The sequence below is a fragment of the Arvicanthis niloticus genome, chromosome 24 (assembly GCF_011762505.2).
Source record: "Arvicanthis niloticus isolate mArvNil1 chromosome 24, mArvNil1.pat.X, whole genome shotgun sequence".
Taxonomy (NCBI): Eukaryota; Metazoa; Chordata; class Mammalia; order Rodentia; family Muridae; genus Arvicanthis; species Arvicanthis niloticus.
Window position 1 is genome coordinate 3,589,372 of NC_133432.1, and position 11,629 is coordinate 3,601,000.

General features: G+C 51.4%; 1 protein-coding gene across 1 annotated transcript in view; it reads right to left on the bottom strand.

The window, feature by feature from the left end:
• Positions 1–3,502, bottom strand: part of Myo18b (myosin XVIIIB) — a 186,033-nt gene extending 182,531 nt beyond the window's left edge. Inside the window, exons 1-3 of the mRNA XM_076922279.1 lie at positions 3,431–3,502; positions 3,101–3,295; positions 75–1,340 (exon numbers count right to left, since the gene is read on the bottom strand). Coding sequence (XP_076778394.1) covers positions 75–1,340; positions 3,101–3,295; positions 3,431–3,502 — 1,533 coding nt within the window. The remainder of the gene's footprint in view (positions 1–74; positions 1,341–3,100; positions 3,296–3,430) is intronic.
• Between the last annotated feature and the right edge of the window lie 8,127 nt (positions 3,503–11,629).

The window sequence follows — 11,629 nt, forward strand, 5'->3', positions numbered from 1 at the left end:
CCTCTGCCCACCCTGTGGCCTCCCCTAAGGCAGGTCCTTCCCATCCTCAGGCCCCATAGCCCACAGCCCATCACCTGGTCGGAGTCTGCACTCTGGCCCCCTCTGTCTGGTTCCTGCAGGATCTGCTTCTCCTCCATAGGGCTCAGTATAGAGGGTCTTTCCATGCCGGCCTCAGGAACAGACTCTATGTGACCTTCTGCCTGAGGCTCCATGACATCCACTTCTTTCTCCGTGCGCACACGGGGCTCCTCCGCTCCCTGCACCCTGCTCTCCGGCTGGCCCTCCCTCTTTCCAGCCTCTGCTGATATCCCCGTTGTAGGAATTCCGTCTGGGGCCTTGCAGCTTTCTTCAGGACTCTGAGTCTCCGCTGCCACACCAGGGAGCTCCCGGGGTTTCCCCGGTGTCACCAGCTTCTTCTGAGGTCTCCCCACCTTTTCTTCCATCCTCGCCGGAGCCTCCTGCTGTTGCCCCGTGGGCTCCGTTGGCTGCCCACCGCTCCTCTCTACCGCTGGGCTTTGCAGGTCCCCAGTCTTCTCATCCTTCCGATGTGATTCTGTTACTCTGTTCTTGCTCTGAGGACTGTCCCACTTGCTCCTTCGGCCCAAGGAACCTCCCCACTTCCTTAGAGGGACTGGGGGCTCCACAGGTCTCACTTCAGCCCCTGCAATTTTGGGTCCATCTTCTTTTTCCATCTTCTTTGGGGGACCCTCTCCTTTTTTCTCTGCTGTTCCCAGTTGCCCCTTGTTTCCTGCCTCCTGAGCTTGGGACCTGGTCCCCTGCTCCTCTGTGCTCTGAGACTCACTTTCTTTTTGCCCGTTGGTCTGGGGGTCCTGGCTCCTCTTTCTCTCTGTGCCCTGACAGTTCCCACCTTTTGTGATTTGCCCTGTATCTTCAACACCCCTAGTCCTGGTCTTCTCAGGCATGGAGGCCTGGGGGCCACAGGAAGTCCCTGTGGTTGCCCTTTTCTTTGTCTCTCCAGAGTCTTTGGCTGGAGCCGGGGTCTTGTCCGTGGGGACGTCACGAGGTTGGACCTTTTGCTCTGCCTTGGCCAACTCTGGATCCAGCTTGGCCACCATCAGCAACACGTCGCCCCTCCTCACGCCCCTCTTGAAGGGCAGTGTCCTTTTGGCAGGTGTTTCTGTGGGAACTGACTCCTGAGGCCTCTCCCCACTGGTGCTGGTCACCGGTGTGGAGTCCTTGTCATCAGCCCCCAGGGGCTCCTTGCCTGGAATGTCTGTGCTGTTCTGAGCTGTGGATGGGCTGTCCTGGGAAGTCTGCTGGCTTCCAGGCTTGGGGACATTGTTGGTCTTGTTGGTTTGGTTAGTGGGAACTGCTGGGGTCTAGGAAAGAGACCACAACATGTTTAGTTGCTGCACACCTGACCAGCAGTCAATCATTCCCAGGTTCACCCATCTAAAGAAACCCAAGCCCTTCTGACATCCCCAGGATCTGTGCTTGGCAGTGGGTGGGAGATGGCTGGGAGGTTGGATAGAACAGCATGAGAAGAGTGGACACAAGCTTAACACACTGAACAGGAGAGAGAGAAGAGAGAGACTGGTTAGGACCTGGCTTGTCTATGCTCCCACCACATCATGAATGGAACGCTGCTATTCCATCGTCTGCTGAGACCATCATCTATTCCCATGACAGTGAGCCAGCTGATCAGGGCATTGGTGGCCACCCTAAATCTATAGGAAGTCCATGAACACATCCTCAGTTCCTCCAAGTCTTCTTGGGGTCTGTTTCCACTCACCTCACTTTCTGGCCACACTGAGTACATACTAGTTCTGCCCCACCTACCCCTTCCCTACACACCCCCATGCTTGTTCATGTTGGTCCTAATGGCCAACAGGCATGCCCTTTCTCCACCCCTCCTGTCCACTCTGTTTCCTGTACCTCACTCATCTGCTCTCCTAGGCAGCTCCAGAAAGAGAGCTTTACATGGCCTGGCTCTGCCTCTGCATGGTCTGGTGACCCTGGGGAAAGTATCTTGGCCTCTCTGTGCTTCAGTCCCGACCTCTGATAAGCAGGCGTGACTATTGCAGTTTTAAACAGTGATCACTAAGTGAACATTGGTGATAGACAGGAACATTTTACACGACTACCTCCCTATCCGCGAGGTAAGTGTGGCCTCTGTTTATGCTTTAAGTCAAACAGGAGCAGGCACAGGGCCCAACCAGCCTGTTAGTCTCTTCCATGAGACCCACCTGCTGTCCCCACAGCTGCTTCCAGTCAGTTGTGATCGGCTTGCTGACACAGAGAAGCCCCTGTCATTAGACAGGTGCAGGCACATGTGGTGTAAATGGGCCGAGGAGGAGGAGGAAGTGAAGACAGAGCCAGGATGACTCTCCAGATTTAGGCCAACACCTGGTTTTATAATCCCCGGTCCTCTCAGCCCAATCCTGCCATTACACTCTTTGCCTCAAGAGGGCACTATAGAGGCAGCAGGAGCTGAATGAACTGAAACAGGCCAGTGGCCAGGCCACTCAGGAGGCTGAATGGGCAGGAGTAGAAGTTCCAGGCCGGCCTGGGACAAGGAACTAATTCACAGCATGAGAGCTACTCAGGGGTAAGAGCTGAGCCGGAGGCAGCTGCTGCCTTTTGGGAATTCCTATCGGCATAAGTCATGTGATCAAATGAGCTCTGTGTGGTCTCAAGAAAAGTAACCATGGGGGAGTTAAGAAAAGTAGAGCAGCCGGGCAGTGGTGGCGCACGCCTTTAATCCCAGCACTTGGGAGGCAGAAGCAGGCGGATTTCTGAGTTCGAGGCCAGCCTGGTCTACAGAGTGAGTTCCAGAATAGCCAAGACTACACAGAGAAACCCTGTCTCGAAAAACCAAAAAAAAAAAAAAAAAGAAAAAAAGAAAAAGAAAAAAAAGAAAAGTAGAGCAATGTGAGACCCTACAGAGGTGGGCAATTGGAGGTGGGTTTTTCAGTTTGTATAGGAGCTCAACAGAGCAAGCGGAAGAATACCGCAGGACAGAGAGAGCAAAGATAGAGTGACTGACTCAGGACAATACAGAAGACACAAATGAAAAGGCACCCATCACCTGCCCCGCCCCCGCCCCGCCCCGCCCCGCCCACACCGCCCCACCATTCACCTCTACTTCTGGGGAGGCGAGTGCCGCCTCCTTCCTCCGCCTGGCTTCTTTGGACTCCTTCTCTGTTTCTCGAACCAGCTGCTTGATGAAGCCTCCGGGGATGACGGAGAACAAAGGAGGCGGGGAGGATGGAGGGGGGCTCTTGTCCTCTTCTCGAATCTGTATGTGGAAGCAAGGACAGAGGTAAGAGTGAGCCTGTGAGGCCAGGGCTCCCCACAGTTAGTTTGTTATGGAGACTGGGAGGAGCCTAAGGGGAAAAGCATAAAAGAGAAGGGGAAAGACTCTGAGGGATGCCAGGAGGCCAAGACGGTGTGGGGAGACAGAATGCACCAGTGTGGACAGGAGAGGTTGCTTCTGCCTGGAGAGTCTCCTCTTGAGAGGAACCAAAGTCACCAAAGTCATAGGGGCTCCTTCCTGCTCTCAGAGCAGCTTCTGAGATGTCAGGAGGGGTGGCTCGCACACCAGGCTCTCCTGCCTTCCTGCTTCTGGCCCCAAGGGGCCACTGGAGAAACTCCAGGAGATGTTCTTCCCACCGAAGACAGGGATATTCCCAGGGTGCACTGCACTCCAAGTTTGTCTCAGTGGTACCTCCCAGCTTCTTGAAGAAGCCTCCTGGGGATTTGAAGTATGATAATAGATTATTCCTGGATGCAGGAACCACACAGAGGCTGGGAAGACACTTAACCATGGCCTATGTCACCAGTTTTCCTCTCTGTGGGTTCTGTATCCCTGGAACCAACCGTGGACAAAAAATTCTCCTTCTTTTTTTTTTAAATAGTGTCTATGCAAAGGGAAGAAAAGAATGAGAGGGGAGGGGAGAGAAAGGGAGGGAGAGAGAGAAGAAAGGGGGAGGGGAAGATAGCAGAGACCAAGGAGCCCTTAAGGAGTCCTATGGAAAATGTGAATGAGAAGGAGGAATACCCAGGTCAAGAGCCCTTGTCCAGGTCTCTGTGGTGACCAGAGCAAGATCCACAGAAACCCTCCAGCACTAGACTGGCAGCCAACAGCCCACCTCTGCACCCTTCCCCCACACACACACTTTTTCATCCCCCTGCCTCAGAACTCATCATGCTGCTATGGGCTATAGATAGGGCAGCTGCACCATACCCTCATTCCCAGCCTCCTGCTAAGGGATGGGAAGGAGTCGGCAGATCCAGACTGGGCAGGCGTAGAGACAGGAGACTATCATTCCCTGGCTGAGGTATGGAGCAGGGGTGAGTTGGGCCACCCATGGTCCCTCTTGCCAGGGTAGAGTTTGGCCCTGTGACCACAGCCCCACCCCCCCAAAAAAAACAAAAACACCACTTTCCTTCTGCTCCCATAGGGCAAGCCGTGACGATATAGCCATGGTGACACAGGTAGCTGGGCTTAGGCGAGGAGGTTGTGCTCCCGAGTGCTCCTGACGTGGAGTGAAGCTTTACAGACACGTGGAGAGCATGAGGAGAGTGGACACAAGCCTAACACACTGAACAGGAGAGAGAGAAGAGAGAGACTGGTTAGGACCTGGCTTGTCTATGCTCCCACCACATCATGAATGGAACGCTGCTATTCCATCGTCTGCTGAGACCATCATCCATTCCCATGACAGTGAGCCAGCTGGAAGGCCATCAGTCACAAAGCAGACAGTGTGTGAGACTCTCCTCCTCTCAACCCCATGCCATGATGTCACATCTCGGGAGAAAACATACATGGTCTTGTGTGTGTTGTTCCAAGGCACTTGATACCTGCCTAAGCAGCATGGCGAGCCAGTTCCAGAAGATTCAACTTGATTCAGAACAGTGGAGATGAGGGGAGTTTCAGCCAGGGAACTGGATTCCTTCCAGAAAAGGAACTTTCTAGAAGGTGCATGTACTGGCTGGTTTTGTGTATCAACTTGACACAGCTGGAGTTATCCCAGAGAAAGGAGCCTCCCTTGAGGAAATGCCTTCATGAGATCTAGCTGTAAGGCGTTTTCTCAATTAGTGATCAAGAAGGGAAGGCCCATTGTGGGTGGTGGCATCCCTGGGCTGGTAGTCCTGGTTTGAAAGCAAGCTGAGCAATCCAGGGGAAGCAAGCAGTAAGTAACATCCCTCCATGGCCTCTGTATCAGCTCCTGCTTCCTGACCTGTTTGAGTTCCAGTCCTGACTTCCTTTGGTGATAAACATCGATGTGGAAATGTAAGCTGAATAAACCCTTCCCTCTCCAACTTGCTTCTTGGTCATGATGTTTTGCACAGGAATACAAACTCTGACTAAGACAGTGCAGATTATCCTGACCCAAGGTGTGAAATCCATCCCACAGAACCATGGAGATGGTCATTTGCATCAATATCCCAACACAATCCTTCACACACATTGAAAAAAAAAAAAAAAAAACAATCTTCAGCTTCATACTGAAATCCAGGACAGCCGAACAATCCTGATTAACAAAATTGCTGCTGGAGACCTCAGCATCCCCAGACTCAAATTAAAGTGCAGAGCTGCACTAATAAAAACAGCATGGCACTGACACAGAAACGGGCATACCGATCAATGATCAATAGGATCAAACTGAAGACTCAGATGTCCACACACCTATGTATACCTGAATTTTGACAAAGAGTCAAAAAATGCATGCTAGAAAACAGACAGTGTCTTCAGTAGATGCTGCTCAGACTGGGTGTCTGCATGCAGAAGAATGCAAATAGATCCATACGTATCACCCTGTACAAAGCTCAACTCCAGATGGATCAAGGACCTCATCATAAGGCCAATACAGTGAATCTGACAGAAAAGAAAGTGGGGAATAAATCCTGAACTTGTCTACCCAGGAAAGACTTTCTGAACAGAATGCCATTATCATAGGCACTAAGATCAACAATTAATAAATGGGACGTCAAGAAGCTGAGAAAATCTTGTAAGGCAAAGGACACTGTCCTTTGGGCAAAGTGACAGAATGAAAAAAGGTTTTTAACAGCTACACATTTAATAGAGGGCTAATATTCGAAATATATAAACAACAACAACAAAACATAAAATCAAGAAAACTAATAACTCAATTAAAAATGAGGAACAGGACTAAGCAAAATTATCCAAGAGGAAACACGAACGCCTCAGAAACAGTTAAAGGTACATTTGACATCCTTGGTTATCAAGGAAATGCAAATCAAAACTACTTTGAGATTCCACCTTTCACCTGTCAGAATGGCCAAGATCAATAAAACAAGTGACCACTCATGCTGAGGAGGATATACGGACAGGGAACACTCATCCGTTGCGAGTGGAGACTGAACTTGTACAGATGCTATGGAAAGCTTTGTGGTAGTTCCTCGGGAAGCTGGAAATCAATCCACCTTAAGACCCAGCTATACCACTCTTGGGCACAAACCCAAGGGACACTTCATCTTCCCACAGAGACATTTGTTCAGTCGTCTTCTTTGTTGCTCTATTTATGATAGCCAGAAGTTGGAAACAGCCTAGATGGCCATCAAGTAATAAACAGATAATTAAAACGTAACATGTTCACACAATAAAATATAATTCAGCTGTTAAGAAAAATGAAACTGAAATTTGTAAGTAAATGGATGGAGCTAAAAAGACATCATCCCGAGTGAGGTAACTCAGACCTAAAAAGTCAAGTGTTGTATGTGTCCTCTCGTGTGTGGATGCTAGATTTTCAGCGTTCAATATACCCGCTACAATCCAAATAACCACAGAGGTTGGGAACCTAGTAGCCATTGTCTATGACAATGGTTCTCAACCTTCCTGGTGCTACATTGTATCATCAGTGTGTGAGTCATGATCCCTTTGGGTCAGTTTGTAACAGTGGACATACATCCAGCATATCATATATTTATAATTCATAACAGTGTAAAATTACAGTAACAACAAAATAATGCTACAGCTGGGGGTCACCACAACAGCAGGAAGGGTATTAAAGAAAGGGTCACAGCATCGGGAAGGGTGAGAAGAAGGGAACGAAAGGATTGCCCAAGGAAGGGAAAAGGGGAGGATTAGATAGAGAGAGGGATGTGGGAGCTGGAAGGAGGAGGGAATGTGAAGGGGGGATGAGGGAGCAGGGTGGAGGAGGGATGTGGAGAAGGAGGGATGAGGGAGCAGGGTGGAGGAGGGAATGTGGGGAGGGATGACAACTCCAAAGGCCATTTAAAAACCATGTGGGAACCCACAGCTGTAGAAGCTTCCTAAATTATATACATATATGAATTATATATGAAAGGAATCTAAACAAAAAGGGGTCCCATGGAAACCCCCAAACACCATAAGCTATTGTCAAGGATGTTGGTTGCCCTCCATAACCATCTTGCTAAGACAACGCACACATCATCAAACACTGAGAAGTCAAACCGGTGCCCAGCTAGAAGCTTCACTCCTACTGACTGGAGTTCATGGTACTAGAAGGGACACCTTGCGCTATCAGAAGTGAAAGCCACTCATCAATGTGACCCAGCTATAAATGCTGAGGGTTATGATGGTGACCTGCTTGCAAGATATAAACCACATTTTTTTTTTACTGGACTTAAGAAACTACTTCATGAGCTATAACCCATAGCTGTTACTATTGAAGTAGCTGAGAATCTGAGACTAGATTGGTCATGGGCCTATGACAAAAACCTAATGCTGTTATCTCGCTAAACAAGCATAGCAATACAATGACTCCCAATGACATTCTGCTACACTCATAGGTCCATGCCTTGCTCAGCTTCCTCTTGCAGTAAATAGGAACTGACACAGAGACCCTGTGATAGTTTGTATATGCTTGGGCCAGGGAGTGGCACTATTAGGAGGTGTGGCCCTTCTTAGAGGAAGTGTGTCTACTGTGGGGGCGGGGCTTGAGGTCTCCTATGCTCAGGCTATGCCCAGAGTGGCACACAGTTTCCTGCTGCCTTTGAATCAAGATGTAGAACTCTCAGCTCCTACAGCACCGTATCTGCCTGGATGCTGCAATGCCTCCTGCTTGATGATACTGGACTGAACCTCTCCCTCTCCCCCTCCCTGTCCCTCTCCCCCTCCCCCTCCCTCTCCCCCTCCCCCTCCCCCTCATTCTCCTCATTCTTATCATTCTCCTCCTCCCCCACCCCTCCCACACACCATGTGACTGATTAGACCACAAAAGCATCAAGGCACCAGGTCAGACAGCCAGGGGGCAAGTGGGCCCAGCTCAAGGGTACAACCCCTGCACTGGAAAGTTTACCACATCGATACTTGACCAGCTTCATCCAGGTTACACTGACACGCCTTAACAGGTTCCCTAAGCACACACTTCTGTGGTATTTGAGAGTTTGATTTATTTATTTTTGTTTTGTCTGCTTTTGTTTGGTTTTTGGTGTGAGCAGAATCTGGACAATCCGATATTTTTATTGAATTTTCGGGTTTGTGTAGCTTGTCTCCACAGTCTAGAATGTTCTTTTACAAGCCCACTTTCTATTCCATAATTGCAGCCACCTGACTGGCACACCCCATGCATGGCACTCTGCAGACTCAGCTGGCACATCTCAGTCTGCTACAGTGCTCACCGGAGCCTTCTGGTTCCTCCCATGCACGCACGGACTGCAGCTCCTGTCCCCCCATTCTCGTGACAGGCATCTGACATCCGTCCCTCGCGTCCATGAGTGACTGTTATAAAGAGGGCCTCATGGGCCAGCTTATGCTTTAATTTCTCAGAGTGCAATTTCCGGACTACATGGTAGCTTAATGTTGAATGATTTTTATTTTTAATGTGTGCCTGTGTCATATGTATGCATGCTCGTGTGTGTGTGTGATGTGTGTGGAGGCTTCTGGTGTCTTTTCTTGGGTGACTTTCACCTGCTTTTAGAGACAAGGCCTCTCATGGGTGTGAAGCTCAGCATGCAGGCCAGGCTGGCTGGCGAGGGAGCCCCCAGGGGGTCTGCTGCCTTCTGCCTCTGCGCCTCTGCCTCTCTGCCTCTCTGCCTCTGCCTCTCTGCCTCTGCCTCTCTGCCTCTGCCTCTCTGCCTCTGCCTCTGCCTCTCTGCCTCTGCGACTCTGCCTCTGCCTCTGCCTCTGCCTCTCTGCCTCTACCTCTGCCTCTGCCTCTGCCTCTCTGCCTCTGCCTCTCTGCCTCTGCCTCTCTGCCTCTCTGCCTCTGCCTCTCTGCCTCTGCCTCTCTGCCTCTGCCTCTCTGCCTCTGCCTCTGCCTCCTGCCTCTGCCTCTCTGCCTCTGCCTCTGCCTCTGCCTCTGCCTCTGCCTCTGCCTCTGCCTCCTCTGCCTCTGCCTCTGCCTCTGCCTCTGCCTCTGCCTCTGCCTCTGCCTCTGCCTCTGCCTCTGCCTCTGCCTCTGCCTCTGCCTCTGCCTCTGCCTCTGCCTCTGCCTCTGCCTCTGCCTCTGCCTCTGCCTCTGCCTCTGCCTCTGCCTCTGCCTCTGCCTCTGCCTCTGCCTCTGCCTCTGCCTCTGCCTCTGCCTCTGCCTCTGCCTCTGCCTCTGCCTCTGCCTCTGCCTCTGCCTCTGCCTCTGCCTCTGCCTCCCCTCTGCCTCCCCTCTGCCTCCTCTGCCTCTGCCTCTGCCTCTGCCTCTGCCTCTGCCTCTGCCTCTGCCTCTGCCTCTGCCTCTGCCTCTGCCTCTGCCTCTGCCTCTGCCTCTGCCTCTGCCTCTGCCTCTGCCTCTGCCTCTGCCTCTGCCTCTGCCTCTGCCTCTGCCTCTGCCTCTGCCTCTGCCTCTGCCTCTGCCTCTGCCTCTGCCTCTGCCTCTGCCTCTGCCTCTGCCTCTGCCTCTGCCTCTGCCTCTGCCTCTGCCTCTGCCTCTGCCTCTGCCTCTGCCTCTGCCTCTGCCTCTGCCTCTGCCTCTGCCTCTGCCTCTGCCTCTGCGCCTCTGCCTCTGCCTCTGCCTCTGCCTCTGCCTCTGCCTCCTCTCCAGTACTGGGCCTGGATATTTTGTTTTATTTTATTTTATTTTATTTTATTTTATTTTACTTGTATTCTGGGGACCAAACTCCGGTTCTTGTGCTTGCAAGGGACCTTTCTAGATAATTTATCTCCTCACCCTTGTGTGATGTTTTTAGAAGAAGTGTCCAAACTATCACACATAGTGGCCTTCCTGTGTTCTACTCAGGGTTCCTGTCTTGCCCATGCTTCATACACCCTGCCTTTGTGGTACCAGTCCACCACAGAAACTCCTCCAGAGCCACACTAAAGTCAGTATTGTGTTCATGAACATTCGGAACCATGAGCCAAACAAACCTCATCTTAATACATTAACCGGTCTCAGGGATTTTGTCATAGCTATGGAACGTGGACTGATACAATGTAACAAAGCATGACCAGTGCTGAGAACGGCTAAACAACAGAGCACTTGCAGACATTCAAATCTCAGAACTGCCAAAGAAAAGAGGCAGACAATGGAATGTTCCCATGGAAACCAAGAAGCAACAGCAGCAGGGCTTCACGGGGCTCCTGAGTGGAGGAACATGACCTGGGCCTGACCTTAGAACTATGTTCTTCCAATGCTCTCCCATCCTCCCCAGGGGGAAGCTCCTGAGCAGTTGAGTACACAAGCACACGCAAAAGCACAAGCACCTACACTCACACAGGCACACACTGGCACCCATAAGCACACACTGGCACACACAGAGACTTACACAGACACTTACAGAGACACACAAGCACATGTAGGCACACACATTCACACAGGCACACACAGGTGCACACAGGCACACACAAGCACACACAAGCACACAGTCATACACAGGCATACACACTCACACACAGGCACATACAAGTGCACAGAGGCACACACAAGCATACAGTCACACACAGGCACACACAGGTGCACACAGGCACACACAAGCACACATACACAGGCACATACAGGTACAGACAAGCACATACACACAGGCACACACACTCACACAGGCACACACAAGCACATGTGCACACACAAACACATGCACTCCACCAGAGCCTTCTTTGATCTATGGCTTCCCCCGTAACCTCATGGTCCCGGTGCTTAATTGTGAGAACTGCATAGGGTCTGTACCCCAGAGCCACAGGTACAACAGAACACGGGGACCCCAGGATTGTCTCTCAGTCTCTTCTCACATCTCTTTCTAACTCAGCTCCCATCGATGCCTGGTGAGGGGCCCGATCTCAGCCTTAGAAAGCCTGACTCCAGGCACTGGCAGCTGCCACACACCGGGCTTGGGTGCTGGGCGTTGGCTGCACAGCAGTCACCAGGGAATCTTCGGCTGGGCTCCCAGCTTCCTCCATGGCTGGGCAAGGAAGAGACACAAGGTTCAAAGAACTGAGAAGAGACATTCAGGTCTGATGAGACCACATGCCACAGGGGAGGCTAGGAATTTACCACATGCAGGTGACCAGAGCTTTGCCTATGGAAAAATCCCTGCAGCATGGGTTCAGTGTGCAGCTAACATGAGGCCACCTCTTTCCCCACACTAGCTCCCTTGGGACACACTGGGGAATGTCCTAGTGACTCATAGGCCCTGAACTGATGAGCTGATCCTGGGATATGAATAGGCCTGGCATGACACTGGCTTCCGTGGCCACTATGCGCTCCCCAGCCTTGGCCAGGACCCTGTGCTA